The sequence below is a fragment of the Theropithecus gelada genome, chromosome 15, assembly GCF_003255815.1.
Source record: "Theropithecus gelada isolate Dixy chromosome 15, Tgel_1.0, whole genome shotgun sequence".
In the NCBI taxonomy this organism is placed as follows: Eukaryota; Metazoa; Chordata; class Mammalia; order Primates; family Cercopithecidae; genus Theropithecus; species Theropithecus gelada.
The window spans coordinates 64,264,153-64,285,845 of NC_037683.1; the positions used below are offsets into that span (position 1 = coordinate 64,264,153).

Here is a 21,693-nt window from a genome sequence, read left to right on the forward strand (position 1 = left end):
CTGGGTAAAGGCCTAAAATACTCCCCCAACCCTCCATAGAAACTAACACTGACAGTATGAATTGTTGGCTGTATTTAATAAGATGACTTGCTTTAGCCAAAGAAATCTTGGGTGGAGGTTACAGTGTGCCAGTTCCAAACACAGGCAAAACAAGCTCTTCATGTTTATACTTGTTGCACTGTGTTCAAGAATCAGACACATGGAGCAGAAGTGGAATTAACTTGCAGCCTGAAACAGAGCTGGACCAGAAAACCTGCAGCAGTAAGAGCTGCTTCAGCCAAAACACAGACCCATATGCAATAAATAAATACTTGCTATTGTTTATGAAAGAGTTTTCCCATTTGCTTGTTTCTTGCATTGTCTGATACACAAGCCCTCAACTTTCAATGACAAACATGGTAAGAAACGGTTTTGTGAACATACTCATGGACTTGTGACTCAGTAAAGACTGAGAAATCTAGCTCCTGGCCAAAACTTACATGTGATTCATCAGGCCTGACCATAGGTGATTACCAAAGTTTTACCTGGCACACCTCATGGGGCAAAGCTGCTCTCCCCAACCAGACTTGTAGGTCAATGGACTGCAGTCTCTGAAGGGAGTTACACTCAAGGACACAGGTTCCCCTGGTCAAGGACACTAGTTTCCCTGGCCAATCACACTCTTACACATATCTGTATCTCTACCATAGATGTCTTGGTACGGAGGCATTTTTATTGGGGGCTTTGGCTGAGGTTTGCTTAGGTGTCTCTGCAGAAACCTCCTTAGAAGACCGGGAGGAGGCAGTAAACTTGAAGATATTTGTCCTAATTCTGACTTTATACTTTTCCTCTCCCAGCCATCTTCCCACACCCTCCCCCCATGCCTCAGGTCTATCAGATGGCAAGAACCTTTTGTTTGAGGATCCACTGGCAGTGAGACAACCCTCATTTCTATGTGGATCCACTTGACGCATGGGGGAAAATAAAATATGGGGAGCTGGCACTTTCTCCCCTTTAGCCTCTTGCTTAAACTATCTCAGTAATTAATTAAAGATGGCTGTAACTTTCATTTTGGTTTGTTCTCTTAGAGCAGCTATTCATACACCTGGCATTTCGGCTCTCTCTAGTTCAGCTAAGCTCTTGATAGAGGTATTGTGGGACTGTATTAAAGACTCATTATACTATAAATTGCAATTTTCAGTAAAGAGAAATCTAGCATGGTAGGGGCTTAAGGTATTCATTTGGGAAGCCTAGAGGAGATTGAACTCATTTGAGGGAAAAGGCACTGAGTTTTTTTGGATGACATGCTTAACTTTTAAGATACTTGTAAAAGCAGCCAGAAGGAAACAGGTGTCAGAAAATAGGAAATATACATTTGGAACATGGAAAGAGTTTTGGGATTTAATCCAGAGAAAACATGTTCAATAAAAAGAAAAGTAAGTTAGAGGGACCAGATTTTCCCTTCTATATGGAGCAACTAAAAACTAGAAAAAAATGTATGAAAAATGGTTTTTAGATATTGGGCATCAGACAATGTCATCCCTGGAGAGGGCAACAAATAAGGTGAGTTCTATGATTATCCCAGCTTACTACTTACAGAGAGCTTCCAAGCTACAGCACAGAAACAGGAAACCTAAATGGAGTCCAGTAATCTTCCTAAATTAAGGAGACATACCCTGGGTTCCAGCGAGGTCAAGGGAGCTAGAGTTTGCAGGGCAAAGTGTCATAGAGGAAAGATCTACTCAGATACAGGGAGAGCTCTGAAGATCTACAGACCTGAGGACCTTGTCTTCAGCCAAGTACTAATCAGCACATGCATTTAAGGAAACTACCCAAGTATAAGAGAGAGAGAAAAAAAAAAAACCATCCAAAAGGATTAGAGAAAACTTAGAGGAAACAAACTGCAAAGCTCATACAGTTGTAGTGGTAGTTTATGCTCTGACTAGCCGAGGGATAAAAGGGGGGCACATTATATAAAGGTGAACAAAGTAAGAATGACAGCAGAATTCTTATCAGAAACAATTCACATTAGAAGATAGTGGAGTAATTAACTGCTAAAGAAAAAAAAATCTGTCAATGTAGCATTCTATACTTACTGAAAATACCTTTCAAAATGAAGAAAAAATAGGGATATTTTTTCAGGTGTATGACAGCTGAAAGAATTTCACTACCAGCAGATGTGCACTCTAATATTAAAGGAAGTCCTTCAGGCAGAAAGAAGATAACACCAGATGGAAATACGGATCTATAGAAAGGAATGAAGAGCAGCAGAAATGGTTCTCAGCAAAAAACACAGAGAACTACCAGGCCTGGTAGTTCCAACACTCTCTGCTGAAGCCAGACAACAATTTAAAACCCTGGGTCACCCCTTCTAGAATAGAAAACACTCTGTAGTTGGTGGAGCAAAGTGTACATTTAACAAAACAGATTTTGAATCCAAATTGAAAAAGAAAAGTCACAAAGGAAGAAAAGAATTTACCAAAAATCTGAATTTAATAAAATACAAGCTCAGAAAAGAAATAGTAAAACATCCAAAAATAAGAATTTGAAGAATTGAGGCATTAAATTGAGAACAACAAGAATAACAAAGAACATTATTACAGATTAAAAAGAAATGTAAGAAAGAACAAAAGAAGGCCAGGCGCAGTGGGGCTCCCACCTGTAATCCCAGCACTTTGGGAGGTCAAGGCAGGCAGATCACGAGGTCAGGAGATCGAGATCATCCTGATCAACGTGGTGAAACCCTGTCTCTACTAAAAAAAATACAAAAATTAGCTGGGTGTGGTGGTGCATGCTTGTAATCCTAGCTACATGGGAGGCTGAGGTAGGAGAATTGCTTGAACCAGGGAGTCGGAGGTTGCAATGAGCCAAGATCGTGCCATTGTGTTCCAGCCTGGTGACAGAGCGAGACTCCATCTCAAAAAAAGAACAAAAGAAAAATAAAACATGGCTAAAAATTGAATTACTGATGAAGGAAGGTCTTGAGATAAAATGAATGCAGAAGAAAAAGAAAAAAGATTAAAGAATTGTTAAGAAAATAGATATGAAGGCCGGACAAAAAAAAAAAAAAATCTAACATAAAGACAACTTCCTTGAATTAGAGTATAAAAAGTGGAATAGAAAAGTATGCAAAAATATATGCAAAAGAGAAATCCTTGGAACAAAGTAATATTTTAAATGCATAGGTATTTCAGGAAAATGTGATCTAGAACAAATTATATTGACATATTCTATTTAAGTTTTTGAATATCAAGTTGAAAAAAGTATTTTCAGGCATCTACTTAGCAAAGGCAAGCCATATCCACAGCAGAGGGTGATAAAGGGGAGGTTGGGGAAATCAGACACCTCTCCGTAACACATCCTCACAGCAACCACCGATTCTATAAATGAGTAACATCTAGAAAGTTCTAAGGAAAAAAGGGTGTAACCCAATAAAATTATACCCAGCCCATTTAATCCCTGTTGAATCATATTCTCAAACATCTAGGTTCTTACAAATATGGCTATTTTCATTCCTTCTTGAAAAAATGCCTTTTTTTTTTTTTTTTTTTTGAGATAGAGTCTTGCTCTTTCACCCAGGCTGGGGTGAAGTGGCTCCCAGGCTGCAATGCAATGACGCAATATCGGCTCACTGCAACCTCTGCCCCCTGGGTTCAAGGGACTATCCAGTCTCAGACTCCTGGATAGCTGGGATTACAGGCGCACACCACTACGCCCGGCTAATTTTTGTATTTTTAGTAGAGATGGGGTTTCGCCATGTTGACCAGGTTGGTCTCGAACTCCTGACCTCAGGTGATCCACCTGCCTCGGCCTCCCAAAGTGCTAGGATTACACGCGTGAGCCACCTCGCCTGGTAATACTTTTAATTTTATCTGGCTAACCAAGAAATATATGAAAATAAACAATTCATAAATAGAAAAGCCATGGCTTTTAAAAATGTGATGAGTACTGAATTTGTTATATAGAGAGACAAGACTTTAAAGCTGAGGAAATTATTCTTGTAATATATAAAGTTACAGACTTTGGTAAAATTTTTACAAAGAAATTGAATGAACAAAACTCAAGATGTAGAGGAAACAAAAAACTTTTACAAACAAGTTTTGTAAAAATGCTGGGTTTTCCATCTTGCATAGCAAGGTGTTAATTTCTTTTTGTAACCTTTCTTTTAATCTTAAAGAAATTAATTCTTTTGAAGCAGAGAAAACATTTATTTAAAGTTTAACACCTCATTTACATTTACTTCTGTTTCTCTCCATTTAGTTGGTTCCAAATAAATATGATAAATGTAAATCTCTTTTTCAAAAATATGACACTCTTTTTATATAATTAATCTACCCATCTAGTCTTCTCTGTATCTGGCCATTAAGAGATGGTTATATGATAATATTAAAAATTTTTATCTCTAACATGTGAACTAGTTTTTTCTTTGCTTTCTTCTTTTTATTCTTTCTTACTGCTTGAATGTAAGTATGTATAACTTTTCAAAAAACAATAAAGTCATTGGTTTTGAAAAGTAAACCAAGGATAAAGTCTTAGCAAACTCTAATTATTCAGAGGTAAATGAAAAGATGCTCCACTGAAAGAGACAGGAAGATAACAGCAAGAGTAGGACGTAAAATATGACAATGTGATTCAGAAGTTGATAAAGAGATAAGCTTGAAATATGATGAAAATTAAAGGTGTTAAATGGAGGGGTTCAAATATTGGCCTTAACAAGTTACCAGTAACCTGAGTGTGAGCAATTGGAGCAACAAGAGTAACTGGGACAAAAGCCAAGTGAGGGGTATATGAAAACTAATTATTAAGTATAAATTGTCAAAACCTGCTACATTCTACAGTGGTTAGAATGCAGCAAGTTAAACAACAAAAAATCCTGTCATATCAATCTCTAATTTTTCTAATGAGGTACTGAAGATACATACGAAATACAGTTATCTTGACTTTAATAAAGAGATAATCCTTTTGCAATTTGAGCAGTGAGACATTCCCCGTTACTGGCCATATTTAAGCTAGCTGTCAGGGAGGTTGCAGATCTGAAGATCTCCAAGTTTCCTTCTAACTCTAAGATTTTGATTCCAGGAAAACAGATGAGAGTTAAATGATTTCCCAAAAAATGTAATGCCTAACCAAAATGTTAGTGAATTATTGATACTGAGCATAACACTATAGTATCTACAAAACTGTAAACAAACAAAACTAGGAAAACTTTATCAATGAATAATAAAAATGAGTACCATTTATCCTTATAAAATATCTCTAGAATTTTTGTGTGTGGGGACATGGTAGATGTATCTATAGGGTAGATGACATGTGAAACACACAGGCAATGCATAATAATCATATCAGGGTAAATGGGGCATCCATCACCTCAAGCACTTAACTTTTACATTACAGACAATCCAACAATTAACTTATTTTTTAATACAGTCACCCTATCATGCTAGCAAATACCAGGTCTTATTTGTTCTTTCCAGCTATTTTTTTTTGTAATCCATTAATTATTCCCACTTCCTCCAACTACCCTTCCCAGGCTCTGGTGACCATCCTTCTACTCTCTAACTCCATGAGTTCAATTGTTTTAATTTTTAGCTCCCACCAATAAGTGAGAACATGTAAAGTTTGTCTTTCTGTACCTGGCTTATTTCACTTAACACAATGACCTCCAATTTCATTCATGTTGTTGCAAATGATAGGATTTCAATTCTTTTATGGCTGAATAGTACACCATTGTGTGTTTGCACCACATTTGTTTTATCCATTCATCTGTTGATGAACATTTGGGTTGCTTCCAAATTTTGGCTATTATGAATAATGCTAAAATAAACATGGAAATGCAGACATCTCTTCAATATACTGATTTCCTTTCTTTTGGGTACATACCTAGCAGTGTGATAGCTAGATCATATCACAGTTCTATTTCCATTTTTTTTTTTTTTTCTCCCTGAGACGGAGTCTCACTCTGTCACCCAGGCTGGAGTGCAATGGCACAATCTTGGCTCAGGACAACCTCCGACTCCTGGGTTCAAGTGATTCTCCTGTCTCAGCCTCCAAAGTAACTGGGATTACAGGTGTGTGCGCCACCACACCCCTCTAATTTTGTATTTTTGGGAGAGATGCAGTTTCACCATGTTGGCTAGGCTGGTCTCAAACTCCTGACTTCAAGTGATCCACCCACCTCAGCCTCCCAAAGTGTGGGATTATAGGTGTGAGCCACTGCACCCAGCCTATTTCTAATTGTTTGAGTCACTTCCAAACTGTTCTCCATAGTAGTTGTACTAATTTACATTCCTACCTACAATGTATGAGAGTTCCCTTTTTACCCACATCTTTATCAGCATTTGTTATTGCCTGTCTTGTGGATAAGAGCCATTCAGGCTGGGATGAGATGATATCTCATCTTAGTTTTGATTTTTATTCTCTGATGATCAATAATGTTGAGCATATTTCCATATATCTATTTGCAAATGGTATGTCTTCTTTTGAGAAAAGTCTACTCATAGCTTTGGCCCATTTTTTAATTGGATTATTAATTTTTTTCCTACAGAGTAGTTTTTAGCTGCTTATATATTCTGGTTATTAATCCTTTGTTAGATGGGCAGTTTGCAAATATTGTCTCCTACTCTGTGAGTTTTCTCTTTGATTTGTTGATTGTTCCCTTGCTGTCCAGAAGCTTTTCAGCTTGATGTAATCCCATATGTTCATTTTTGCTTTGGTTGCCTGTGCTTGTAGGATATTACTCAAAAGATCCTTGCTCAGTCCAACATCCTGGAGACTTTCCCCAATGTTTTCTTTTAGTAGTTTCATAGTTTGAAGTCTGAGATTTAAGTGTTTAATCCATTGTGATTTAATTTTTGTATATGGCAAGAGATAGGGGACTAGTTTCATTCTTATGCCCATGGATATCTAGTTTTCCCAGCAGAATTTATTGAAGAGACTGTTCTTTTCCCAATGTATGTTCTTGGCAACTCCATCAACAATTAGTTTATATGGATGTACGAATATATTTCTGGGTTGTCTGTGAGGTTCCATTGGTCTATGTGTCAATTTTCATGCTGTTTTAGTTACTACAGCTTTATAGTACAATTTAATTTAAGAAATGTGATTCCTCTAGTTTTGTTCTTTTTGCTTACAATAGCTTTGGCTATTCTGGGTCTCTTCTATTCTATATAAATTTTGGGATTGTTTTTTCTATTTCTGTGAAGAATGACATTGGTACTTTTACAGGGCTCGCATTGAAGCTGTAGATTGCTTAAGGTAATATGGTCATTTTAACAATATTGATTTTTACAATCCATTAAGAGGGGATGTCTTTCCATTTTTTTGTGTCCTCTTCAATTTCTTTCATCAATGTTCTGTAGCTTTCATTGTAGGAAGATTTTTCACTTCTCTGGTCAAATCCTAAGTACTGAGTTTTATGTGTAGCTACTGCAAACTGAATTAGCTTTCTTGATTTCTTTTTCAGATTATTTGCCATTGGCATATAGAAATGATACTGATTTCTGTAGGTTGATTTTGTATCCTCCAACTTCACTGAATTTGTTCATCCTTTCTAATAGTTTTTTATGGAATTTTAAGTTTTTCCAAATACAAGATCGTATTATTGGCAAATAAAGATAATTTGACTTCTTCCTAATTTGGATGCCCTTTCTTTCTCTTGTGTGACTGCCCTAACTAGGACATCCAGTACTATGTTGAACAATAGTGGTGACAGTAGGCATTGTGGTCACGTTCCAAATCTTTAACGAAAAGCTTTCAGTTTTTCCTGATTCAGTATGATACCAGCTATGCCTTTTATTATCCTGATATATGTTTGTTCCAATAAACCAGTTTTTAAAGAGATTATCTCATGAAAAGAATGTTGAATTTTACTGAATGCTTTTTCAGGACTAATTGAAATGATCATATGGTTTTTGTCCTTCATTCTGTTGATAATATGTATCACATTGATTAATGTGCAAATGTTGAACCATCCTGGCAACCCTTGGATAAATCTCACTTGGTTATGATGACTGATTTTCTAATGTGTTGTTGAATTCAGCTTGCTAGTATCTTGCAGAGGTTTTTTGCATCAGTGTTCATCAGGGATATTTAACTATAGTTTCCTTTTTTTTTTTTTTTTTTTTCATGTGTCTGTGTCTGGTTTTGGTATCAAGGTAATACTGGCCTTGTATAATGAGTTTGAAAGTATTCCCTCCTCTTCTACCTTTTGGAATAGTTTGAGTAGGATTGGAATTAGTTCTTCTTTAAATGTTTGGTAGAATTCAGCATTGAAGTCACCAGGTCCTGGTTGTTTCTTTGCTGGGGGGCTTTGTATTATGGCATCAATCTCATTACTTATTATTGTTCTGTTCAGGTTTTGGATTTCTTCATGGTTCAATAATCTTAGTAGGTTGTATGTGTGTAAGAATTTATCCATTTCTTCTAGATTTTCCAATTTATTGGCATATAGTTGATATGTATTTGGCATATAGTTGGTGATAGTAGCCACTAACAATGCTTTAAATTTCTGCAGTATCTGTTGTAATGTCTACTTTTTCACATCTGATATTTATTTGTGTTCTCTTTTTCTTAGTCTGGTTAAAGGTTTGTAAATTTTGTTTAGCTTTTTGATAAACCAACTTTTTGTTTTAATGATGTTTTCATATTGTTTTATTCATTTTAATTTCATTTATCTCTGCTCTGATCTTTATTATTTCTTCTACTAATTTTGGGTTTGATTTGCTCTAGCTTTTCTAGTTCTTCAAGATGCATTGTTAAGTTATTTGAAATTTTTCTTCTTCTTTGATGTAAGCATTTGTAGCTATAAACTTCCCTCTTAGTACTGCTTTTGCTGTATCCCATAGGTTCCGGTATGTTGTGCTTCCATTATCATTTGTTTCAAGAAATTTTTAAATTTCCTCCTTAATTTCTTCATTGACACACGGGTCATTCAGGAGCACATTGTTTAATCTCCATGTGTCTGCAGAGCTTCCAAAATGTTGCATGTTATTGATTACTAGTGCTATTCCATTGTTGTCAGAGAAGATGCTCAATATTATTTCAATTTTTTTTTAATGTTTTAAGACTTGTTTTGTGGCCTAACACATGGCCTATCCTCAAGAATGATCCAGTGTGTTGGGGAGAAGAATGTGTATTCTGCAGCCATTGGATGAAATGTTCTGTAAATATTAGCTCCATTTGGTCTACAGTACAAATTAATTCCAATGTTTGTTGATTTTCTGTCTGGAAGGTCTGTCCAAAGCTGAAAGTGGGATACTAAAGCCTCCAGCTATTATTGAATTAGGGTCTATAATATTTGCTTTATATATCTGGGTACTACACTGTTGGGTAAATATATATTTACAACTATGATATCCTCTTACTAAATTGACACCTTTATCATTATATAATGACCTTTGTCTCTTACAGTTTTTGCTTGAAATCTATTTGGTCTGATATAAGTATAGCTATTCCTGCTCTTTTTTGGTTTGTACTGGCATGGAGTATCTTTTTCCATTTATTTTCAGTCTATATGTCTCTTTATAGATGAAGCATTTCTTGTATACAACAGAGAGTGGCTCTGATTTTTATATCCTTTCAGCTACTTTATGTATTTTGATTAGAGAGTTTAGTCCATTCACATTCAGTGTTATTACCAATAAGTAAGGACTTACTCCTGCCATTTTGTTATTGGTTCCCTGGTTATTTTGTGGTCTTCTTTTCCTTCCTTCATTCCTTCTTGTTTTCCTTGTAGTGAAGGTGATTTTCTCTTACCTTCTTCTCCTAAAATAAAAGAATATTTTATTTCTTCCTTTTTATTTTTTGTGTAGCCATTGTATAGTTTTCGACTTGAGGTTACAATGAATGTTGCAAATACTATCTTATAACCCATTATTTTAACTGGATTAACTACACTGCTTGCATAAATAAGCAAAAAGAAAACTGATAAAAATTATATAACTTTGTCCAGCCTCTTTTTAACTTTTTATTGTTTATATCTTGTTGTACTATGTCTTGAAAACTTTTTATAGTTATTTTTTGATTGGCTCGTCCTTAAGTCTTTCTACTTAAGAGTAGTTTGTATACTGCTGCTATGGTATTACAATATTGTATGTCATACTGTGTACTTACTATTGCCAATGAGTTTTGTACCTTCAGATGATTTCTTATTACTAATATCCTTTTTCTGATTGAAGTATTCCATTTATGCCTTCTTATAGGATAGGTATGGTGTTGATGAAATCTCTAGCTTTTGTTTGTCTGTCAAAGCATTTCTCCTTATTCCAGGGCAAAAGTTTGTTGTGTTTTCCTTCAGCACTCTACGTATGTCATGCCACTATCTCCTAGCCTGTAAAGTTTCCACTGAAAAGTCTGCTGCCAGCATATTGAAGCTCCATTGTATGTTGTTTGTTTCCTTTCTCTTGCTGCTTTTAGGATCCTTTCTTTATCCTTGACCCTCAGGAGCTTGGTCAGTGCCTTTAGGTTGTCTTTTTTGGGTGAAACCTGCTAGGTGTTCTACAACTTTCTCATAGTTGAATATTGTTATCTTTTGCTAGGTTTGAAAAGTTCTCTGTTATTTTCCCTTTGAACAAACTTTATACTCCTGTCTCTTTCACTAACTCCTCTTTAAGGCCAGTAAGTCCTAGATTTTCCCTTTTGAGGCTATTTTAACAATCTTGTAGGCATGCTTCATTGTTTTTTATTCTTTTGTCTCCTCTGACTGTTTTTTGTTTTTTTTGGGTTTTTTTTCCAAAATGGATTTTCACTCTGTCACCAGGCTGGAGTGCAGTGGTGCGATCTTGGCTCATAGCAACCTCCGCCTCCCAGGGTCAAGCTATTCCCCTGCCTCAGCCTCCCAAGTAGATGGGATCACAGGCATGTACCACCATGCCTGGCTAATGTTTATATTTTTAGTAGAGAGAGGGTTCCACCATATTGGCCAGACTCATCTCGAATTCCTGACCTTAGGTGATCCTCCCACCTCAGTCTCCTAAAGTGCTAGGATTACAGGCATGAGCCTCCACACCTGCCCTGACTGTGTATTTTCAAATAGCCTGACTTCAAGCTCACTAATACCTTCTTCTGCTTGATCAATTCTGCTATGAGGCGACGCCAATACATTTTTCATTCCATAATTTCTGCTCAATTGTTTTTTATTTTTTCAATCACTTTATTAAATTTCTCTGATAGAATTCTGAAATCCTTCTCCATGTTATCTTGAATTTCTTTGAGTTTCCTCAAAACTAAAAAAATTAAAATTTGGAATTCTCTGTCTGAAAGACTACATATCTGTTTCTGCAGTATTGATCCCAGGTGCCTTATTTAGTTTGTTTGATGAAGTCATGTTTTCTTGGTGTATTAGCCTGTTTTCATACTTCTGTAAGGAACTGCTCAAGACTGAGTAACAAAAGAAAGAGATTTAACTGACTCACAGCTCAGCATGGCTGGGGAGGCCTCTGGAAACTAACAATCATGGTGGAAGGTGAAGGGAAAGCAAGGCACCTTCTTCACAAGGCGGCAGGAAGAAGTGCCGAGCGAAGAGGGAAAAAGTGCCTTACAAAACCATCAGATTTCATGAGAACTCACTCACTATCATGAGAACGGCATGGGGGAAACGACCCCCATGATTCAATTACCTCCACCTGGTCTCTCCTTTGACATGTGGAGATTATGGGGATTATAATTCAAGATGAGTTTGGCTTGGGGACACAAAGCGTAACCTGTAACTTGGATAGCCTTGATCCTTTGGATGTTTGCTGGTGTCTGGGAATTCAAAAGTTAGATATTTATTTTAGTCTTTGCAGTCTGGGCTTGTTTGTACCCAATCTCCTTGAGAAGATGGGTACAAAGATGCTGGGGCAGTAGGATTGATTCAGCCCAAAACTTCCAGGTATTTGAAAGGACTTGGGTGTTGTGATCTAGTCCATATCTGCATTAGTGGGCACCCCAAGCCCAGTAACACTGGGGTTCTTGAATTCCTGGGCAGTCTTGGATAAGATCCTGAAGAATTCTCTGGATTACCAGGCAGAGACTCTTGTCTTCTTTCCTTTCTTCCAAACAGAGTCTATCTCTCTTTGCTGAGCCTTCTGGAGCTGGGGATAGAGTGACAAATGCACCCCTGTGGCCATGACCACTGGGACTCTGCTGGGTCAGAACTGACACCAGTATACCCCTGAGTCTCACACAAGGCCCACTGTAACCACTATCTGGCTACCACCTACGTTTGCTCAAAGCCCTAGGGCTCTGCAAAGAGCAGATTGTGAAGCCAGTCAGGCTTGTGTCATTCCCTTCAGGGTAGCAGGATTCCTCAGGCCCTGGGTGGGTCCAGAGATGCCATCTAGGAGCCAGGGAGTAGAGTAAAAAACCTTAGAAATCCACCTGGTGTTCCAGTCTACTGCAGCTGAGCTGGCACTCAAACCACCAGACACAGTCCTTCCCACTCTTCCCTTCCCTTTCTACAGGCAAAACAGTCTCTCCCTGTGGTCACCACCACAGTCCTATAGGGAACACTACCAAGCCACTGCCAATGTTCCTTAAGGGCCAAGGGCTCTTCAGTCAGCTTGTCACAAATGCTGCCAGGCCTGAGACTCACTTTTCAGGGCAGTGGGCTTCCCTCTGGCCCAGAGCAGGTCTAGAAATGCCAACTAAGAGCCAAGGCCTGGAATCAATGACCCCACAAGCTGCTTGGTGTTCTATCTCATTGTGGATGAGCTGGTACCTAAGGTGTAAGACAAATTACCCTTTACTTTTCCCTCTGCTTTTCTCATGCAGGTGTTTCACAGCCACCACAGCTGGGGATGCACTGGGTTTCACCTGAATCCAGCACATCTCAGATTCTCCGCCAGAACCCACAGTGTACCATCTGGGTATTGCTGCTGGTTATTTAGGGCCCAAGTGCTCTTCAATCAGTAGGTAATAGATCCTGCCAGGACTGCATCCTTGCCTTTAAGGCACCATGTTCGTTTCTAGCCCAGGATGTGTCCAGAAATGTCATCCAGGAGCTAGAGCCTAGAATAAGGGTCTCATAAATCTAACTAGTGCCCTATACTACTGTGGCTGAGCTGGTGTCCAAGATGCAAGACAAAGACTTCTTTACTCTTTCTTCTCTCCTCCTCAAGCAGATAGAAGGGGTTCCTTTCAGAGTCATGAGCTGTGCTGCCTAGGGTTGGGAGAGCAGTGGCACAAATACCCCATGAGCTACCCTGGCTGGTGTCTCAGGAGGTCACATGCCACCCAAGTCCACTGGCTCTGAGCCCAACTCAGCACTAGGGCTCGCCTAGGAGTTGAAGTCATTTTGGCCTAGACTATCTTTTAAGTTTATATAGAGCCCCAGAATCCTGTGGTGACGAGGCTTGCCCAAACTCAGGTTCCAACCACTGAGATGGGTGATTGTCCTCTGGACAGGTCTGGTCTAAATGCTCTTTCTGTGGGCAGGCATCAGATACATTCGGCCCGGTTTTGCTCTCTGCTATGACAGGGCAAGACTGAGTTCAATGCAAAGTCCAACAGTCACTGCATTCTCCCTCCCCCAAGTGCACAATTCTCTCTCCATGTCACATGGCCACTGCTAGGAGGTCAGGGAAGGGTGGCATTGGTAATTTAAGACTATCTTTCCTACCCTCTTCAGTGCCTCTTTCGGCCATTTGAAGTTAAAACCAGGTACTGTGAGTGCTCACCTGATTTCTGATTCTTATGTATGTGTTTTTTTGTGTGTGTAGATAGTTGTTAAATTTGGAGTTCCCACAGGGTAAAGTCTTCCATTTGGCCATCTTGCTGTGCCTTCTCCCTAGATTTTTAAATAAATTATAAAGCTGACTTTTAGATGTTCTATTTATTTAATTTTCTCATGATGAAAATATTAGTGAGTTATCAATGAATAAAGTGTTGGAAAAAGGAATAAAAAGGGTAACATTCTTAAGAGAAATTGAAACTAAAATATCAAGAATTAGATAATTTTACAATTCCTCTGTTAAGTATTTATTTTCTGAAAATTTACCTTCTCTTCTCTCTGCCACACATCTATTCAATTCTTGTATCGCTTCCTTATCAATAGATATATGTACTTTAAGTTCATCTAATTCTTCTTCAAGATTCATCCTATGAAAAAGCAATAAACATTTACTTAAAACCATATTGTTTTATTTAAAAAACGATATATCAAACATATATATTTAAATACATTTTAAATAATATATCAAACCAAGTCAGTAAAGATATTTTAAAGTATATAAAATGGAGAATAGTAAAATGAAAGCAAAAATACATCAATAATATTCACAGGCTGGGCACAGTGGCTCATACCTGTAATCCCAGAATTTTAGAGAGCCAAGGCAAGAGGATCACTTGAGACCAGAAGTTCAAGACCAGCCTGGGTAACACAGAGAGACCCTGTCTTTACAATAACAACAACAACAACAACAACTAGCCCATCACGGTTATGCACACCTATAGTCCTAGCTACTTGGGATGCTGAGGCAGTAGGATTGATTCAGCCCAAGACTTCAAGGTTACAGTAAGTTATAATTTCATTGCTATACTACAGCCTGGGCAAAAAAATTGAGCCCTTGTCTCCATAAAACAAACAAACAAAAATAATAATATGCACAAATCCTAAAAATTACAATTGAATTTACTGAGGACCTAGAAAATCAAATATTTTAAGTAAGTTATTTCTGTTAACTTTATCTCAATAAACATGCTAAACACTTAAAATACAGACTATATAATTTAAAAAATTATGTATTGAATTGCTCAACCACTTCTTGGTTGTTTTTAGACAAAGTCTCACTCTGTCACCCAGGCTGAAGTGCAGTGGCACAATCATGGCTTACTGCAGCCCCTACCTCCCAGGCTCAGGTGATCCTCCCACCTCAGCCTCCCAAGTAGTTGGGAGTACAGGTGTGTGCCACCATGCCCAGCTAATTTTGTGTATAGTCGGGGTTTTACCAAGTTGCATAGGCTGAACTACTAGACTCAAACAACCATTCATCATGGCCTCCCAAAATGTTGGGATCACAGGCATGAGCCACCACACCCGCCCTGCTCAACCACATCCTAACTCACAGATATTCTAGGCAAAATAGTAATGAAAAATGTTAATACATAACACTGAAAACAAGAATGGTAAATTCCTAGATGCCAAATAAAGGCAAAAAGACTTCCCAGTAAAACAGAACTGAGCTACCCTGGTGAGTATTTGACCAGGATCAAATACTGCCCATGGGGACCTCAGAATGTGAGACCTGAGTAGGGATGGTGTATTAGTCTATTTTCACTTTGCTATTAAAAAAACCTCCTGAGACTAGGTAATTTATAAAGAAAAGAGGTTCAATTGACCACAGTTCCACAGGCTGTACAGGAAGCATGGCTGAGGAGGCCTCATGAAACTTACATTCATGGCAGACGGGAAACGGGAAGCAGGCACGTCTTACGTGGCTAGAGCAGGAGGAAGAGAGCACAGGCGGAGGTGCTACACACTTTTAAACAACCAGATCTTATGAGAACTCATTCATTATCACCGGAACAGCAAGGGGGAAGTCCGCCCACATGATCCAGTCACTTCTCACCAGATCCCTCCTCCACCACTGGGGATTACAATGCGACATGAAATTTGGGCAGGGACACAAATCCAAACCATATCAGATGGACATTTAGACCCATGGCCGTACCTGGCTGACAGACAAAAATGAGCTAACTACAGGAAACTGGGAGATAACAATCTGCTGATTGAAAACCTGAATATCTGAGCTTATCTGGTTAGAGTTTCATTAAAATAGTTCTCCAGCCCTCGTATGGGGACAGGACAGAGTCAACCACACGGTATCAGAATCCCAAGCCAAAATCAATAGGTTCAAAACTGAGCCATATAATTTGCAGAAACATGAACAATCAAAAATAATATAAAAACTGGACATACGGCCAGAGTATACTGGAGGGTTCAGGAAGACACCATCATCCCTAAAGGGAGGCTTCCACAACCTAAGAAAATGTATGGGAGAAAAGACACTACAGAAAATAATTCTCAAGTCGAGCATGAAGACAATAATAAGTATATAAACAAGTTCAAAGCCATGAATGACAATCTAAATATCCTACTGCCCAAAATAGGATAATATACAACAATAAAATGGAGATAACAGAACAATCAAAATTACTTTCACTATTAAAGTGTTTTAAATGTTTTTAAAAAGATAAACAAGTGATAAACATATGTTAAAAAAGAACAGGGGTTTATAAAACGGAAAATAGATAAAAAGAATCAAATAATATATCTAAAAATACAAAATAAAGCAATGAAAATTGATAATAATAACATAATACTAGAAATTTAAACTCAATGGATGGGTTCAACAGCAAGTAGAGAAAGCTAATGCAAATTGATAAAATGGAAGACAGCAGAAGGAGGTAAAGGAAGGAAAACAGTAGAGGTATACAAAATATGTTGGAATAAGTATAGAAAGCATTTAATAGAAATTATTCAAGGAGAGAACTGAAAGACTGGGGGAAGGAGTATAGATGGGAGATGACAGTCAAAATATTAATACCTCAGGATTTGACAACTGATGAAGACATGAATTAACAGATTGAAACAGCATCAAAAAATGGCAAGGAGAGTAAATAAAACTGTTCACACTTAGAAATATCATAGTGAAACTTCAGGACACCAAAGATAGAGACAATCTTTAAATCAACCAGATTGAGAAGAAAACATTTCTAACAACTAAAGGTCTCTACAATAACAGCAGAGTTCTCCTATCAACAAGAAAAGTCAGAAGGAAAATAACTAATATCTTTCACATGCCAAGGTTTACTACTCATAGATCCTAGATGAAAAAATAATTAATATATTTTAAGAAGAAAATAAACACAAAAGCAAGGTATAGAACAAAATAAGCAGTGATGAAGAAAGACACTAACAAATATATACAAGGAATTAAATAAACATTTATTATCTAAAGTGATCATAACAATATCTGAATGAAGACAGAGCTAAAATAAGGTAGAAATAACATTCTCAACAACAAAATGATATTGGATCGTCAAAGAGATCAGAGTTAAACATTTTAAGGTCCTTATATTGTAGGAGGATACAGCTAGTGATAAACTTTAGACTTTGTCAAATGAATGATGTGTTATAATTTCAAGAATAATTATTTAAAGAATGAAAAACAAATATAAAAAAATAAAAATTAGAGGAGGTCAGAAGAGAAATGAAAAGAAAACTGTATCAAATCAAAGGCAAGAAAGTCATTTTTAAAAAGGAGCATAAGTCAAAACCACAATGAGATACCATCTCAAGCCAGTTAGAATGGTGATCATTAAAAAGTCGGGAAACAACAGATGCTGGAGAGGATGTGGAGAAATAGGAATGTTCTTATACTGTTGGTGGAAGTATAAATTAGTTCAACCATTGTGGAAGACAGTGTGACCATTCCTCAAGGATCTAGAACCAGAAGTACCAGATAACCCAGCAATCCCATTACTGGGTACACCCAAAGGATTATAAATCATTCTACTATAAAGATACATGCACATGTATGTTTATTGCAGCACTGGTTCACAATGGCAAAGCCTTGGAATCAACTCATATGCCCATCAATGATAGACTGGATAAAGAAAATGTGGCATATACACACCATGGAATACTATGCAGCCATAAAAAATAGGATGAGTTCATGTCCTTTGCAGGGACATGGATGAAGCGGGAAACCATCATTTTCAGCAAACTAACACAAGAACAGAAAACCAAATACCACATTTTCTCCACTCATAAGTGGGAGCTGAACAATGAGAACATATGGACATAGAAAGGGGAACATCACACACTGGGGCCTGTTGGGGGATGGGGAACTAGGGGAGGGATAGCATTAGGAGAAATACTTAACGTAGATGATGGGTTGATGTGTGCAGAAAACCACCATGGCACGTGTATACCTATGTAACAAACTTGCATATTCTGCACATGTATCCCAGAACTTAAAGTATAATTTTAAAAAAACAGGAGCATAAGAAAATAAAATGTACAGGAAAAAATTAAAAATAAAGATAGTCATTACACAATGATCAAAGGAATGATTTACCAGGAAAATAAATCAGTTCTAGACTTTTATGTACTCAACAACTGAGTTGTTGTAATCATTGGTATAATTAATAAAACAATAAAAAGTTATTTAAAGTAAAAATTAGGTGGTCTCTCCTTCCCCTCACTAAGTATGCTTCTTGGAAAAAAAATAATGTTTATACTTTGATGTGTATACTTTCATTTTTTGTTCATATATTATAAACATCAATTCACACACATAAGGATTTTAAAAACTGGGATCTTATGATATATATTGGCAGCTTCCCAGGTCCATTACAGATTGATAGGAGGAACACATACACATGCACACACATACACTCAACCACACAATGATTAAGCTTGGATTAGGGTCCTGATTTGTTATTTAAGAATGTGGAACATACTGAAGCAAGATGGCCCCACAAAGAAAAAGCAGGTGTAACTGAACTCAACTTAGTTTTCCTTGGCTCTCAGATCACTAACCCAACAGAAGGTAATGCTACAGTTGTTGGAAAAGTTATTTCTTGCTTCTTAAAAGATACTTTACACTTACAGCTTGTTTCTTTTGGAAAGAACACACACAGTCCCTACTTTTAATAAATATGTATAGACATCAGGGACCACCTTGTTCTTGAGTCAAAATAAGCACCAGCAAACCACATCTTAGTGGGTGCTTGCGGGAGGAACTGACAGAGGCAGAGCCCTGGTACCCCTGACCAGGATGAGCATTGGCTATCTACTGACTCTGATTTACTATTCACTTACATTGGTGTTTCTTATACTGTGGTATAAGGACCACAATTTAAAATCTATTTCTTACTGGACAAATGATAGGAAACAACTATATGCAGACACTGGACAACAGGCAGCACAGAATTGTAACCCCTGAGAGAAAGTAAATAAACAGAGCCCTTAATGATAGCTCGATTTCTGCCTGGAAGCACCTTCCAGACAGGGAGAGGGGTCCCAAGAAGAACATGACAGCCTCATTGAGTTGAAACAAGAGACTGGAGTTTAGGAAGTCTAAAACAGCCAGAATTTGTGAGGCATACTACCCAGTGAGGAGGAATCTACAGTGGAAAAGAGCTAAAGAAATCTGCGTAAGAGGCCGGGCGCGGTGGCTCAAGCCTGTAATCCCAGCACTTTGGGAGGCTGAGACGGACGGATCACGAGGTCTGGAGATCGAGACCATCCTGGCTAACACGGTGAAACCCCGTCTCTACTAAAAAAATACAAAAAACTAGCCGGGCGAGGTGGCGGGCGCCTGTAGTCCCAGCTACTCGGGAGGCTGAGGCAGGAGAATGGCGGGAACCCGGGAGGCGGAGCTTGCAGTGAGCTGAGATCCGGCCACTGCACTCCAGCCTGGGCGACAGAGCGAGACTCCGTCTTAAAAAAAAAAAAAAAAGAGAAATCTGCATAAGAATTCCTTTGAGTATGTGGCTAATCTTTTTTTCTTTTTTTGCATCATAGTATGAAACACAAGGCCAGGCAAAGAACAACAGGAGCTATAAACAGAACATTCCCAGAATATTTCTCACACAGGATTGGGATACATTTGAGTTGTGACCAGTCAGAGAAGAGAGAATCTTAGTTGAACATCAGAGGCATTCAATAGAGAACACAGAAGGGTCATTCTAATGAGTAGAGATAAAGAAGCCTCTAGTAAATGATACTCTAAACCTGTGCTAAAAAAGTGTTTTAAAAAACTGAAAATATTTAAACTGAGATTTTAACACACCTCTCTCAGTAATTGATGGAAAAAGTGGATAGACATAAGTAAGGATACAGAACATTTGAAAAACACTATCAAAATGCTTTACCTAACTGAAGGTTTATAAAACACTCCATACCCAAGAACAGCAAAACAAACATTCTTTTCAAGTGCCATGGAACATTCACCAAGATAAGACCACATGCTGGGCCATAAAACAATTCTCAATAAAGCTAAAAGCATTTTAAAATTATGCAAAGCATCTTCTATGACCACATTAGAATAATAAAATTAAAAATAAATACGAGGAGGATGTCTGCAAAATCCAAAAATATTTGAAAGTAAAGAACTTATTTCTGACAAAGAGGCTCTGCTTAACCAATCTTTAGTCACACTCCTGAACCCTCTCCTAAGCCCATCTGTGCACTTCCTTGTAAAATCCAGTTTTAGCAAGGAACTCCACTAAGTCAGTTTAGCAAGAATCTCTTCCACCACAATATATAAATCAAGGTTGATATATAATTGGGTTCCTCATCCTCCACCAACCCCTAGGTGGTATCTGATCACCCTGGCCTGTCTTCAGTCAAAATCCTGATAAGGTCAGTTTAGCCAGAATCTCCCTTATCCCCGATGTTTCATCTTAGTAATTTTCCAATCCAGTGGCCTCCTCTACCTTAGCTATAAATTCCCACTTACCCATGCATATTAGGAGTTGAGTCCAATTTTCTCCTCGACTGCAAAATCCGATTGCAGTGGTCCCTACCTATGATGATGGTCCTGAACAGTCTTCTGTACCAAATTTTAACAAGTTTCACTGAATAACATTTTTCTATAATGCTTCTAAATAATTCTACTTTCAAAGAAGAATCCAAGAGGAATTAGGAAATATTTTGAACTTAGAAAAATTTAAAATACATTTCAAAATGTGTAAGGCACAGCAAAAGCAATCCTTAGATGGATATCTATATTGCAACATACAATACTTAAATTGGAAAAAAAGAAATATCCATAATGATGTAAGCTTCCAATTTAAAACTTAGAAAAAGAAGACACATCAAGATGAACACTTTTTCGTATGCTTATTGGCCATTTGGATGTCCTCTTTTTTTTTTTTTTTTTTTTGAGACGGATTCTCACTCTGTCACCCAGGCGGGAGTGCAGTGGTGAGATCTCATTTCACTGTAAGCTCCGCCTCCTGGGTTCATGCCATTCTCCTGAGTAGCTGGGACTACAGGCGCCCGCCACCACACCCGACTGATTTTTCTTTTTTTGTATTTTTAGTAGAGATGGGGTTTCACCGTGTTAGCCAGGATGGTCTCAATCTCCTGACCTCGTGATCCACTGGCCTCGGCCTCCTAAAGTGCTGGGATTACAGGCGTGAGCCACTGTGCCCAGCTGGATGTCCTCTTATGTGAAATATCTGTCCAAGTATTTTGCTCATTTTTCTATTGTGTTGACTGTCCTTTTCTTATTTAGTCACAGGAATTCTTCATATATTCTGAGTACTACTCCTTTCCTGGACATATATACTGAAAATATCTTTTTGTACTCGGAAGTTGCCTTTTAATTCGTTTAATGGTATTTTTAAGTGAACATTAAGTTCTCAGTTTTAACATAGGCCAATTTATCAATTTTTCGTTTTTATTTAGTGCTTTTTATGCCTGGTTTAAGAAATTGGCCAGGTGCAGTAGCTCAGACTAGAACTTTAGGAGGCCAAAGCAATGGACTGCTTGAGCTCAGGAGTTTGAAACCAGCCTAGGCAACATGGCAAAACCCTCTCTCTACAAAAATACAAAAAATTTAGTCAGTCGTGGTGGCATGCACCTGTAGTCCCAACTACTTGGGGGCTGAGGTGGCAGAATTGCTTGAACCCAGGAGGTTGAGGCTGAAGTGAGCTGAGATTGTGCCACTGCACTCCAGCGGGGTGACAAACTAAGACCTTGTTTCAAAAAGGGGGGGGGGG

The 21,693-nt window shown here is 37.9% G+C and overlaps 1 protein-coding gene across 3 annotated transcripts in view; it reads right to left on the minus strand.

Annotated features, from left to right (window-relative positions):
* Positions 1–21,693, minus strand: part of CNTLN (centlein) — a 369,548-nt gene that overhangs the window by 127,932 nt on the left and 219,923 nt on the right. For all 3 annotated transcript variants that reach the window (XM_025360690.1, XM_025360691.1, XM_025360689.1), the window contains exon 13: positions 13,955–14,055. In XM_025360690.1, the coding sequence (XP_025216475.1) occupies positions 13,955–14,055 (101 nt within the window). The remainder of the gene's footprint in view (positions 1–13,954; positions 14,056–21,693) is intronic.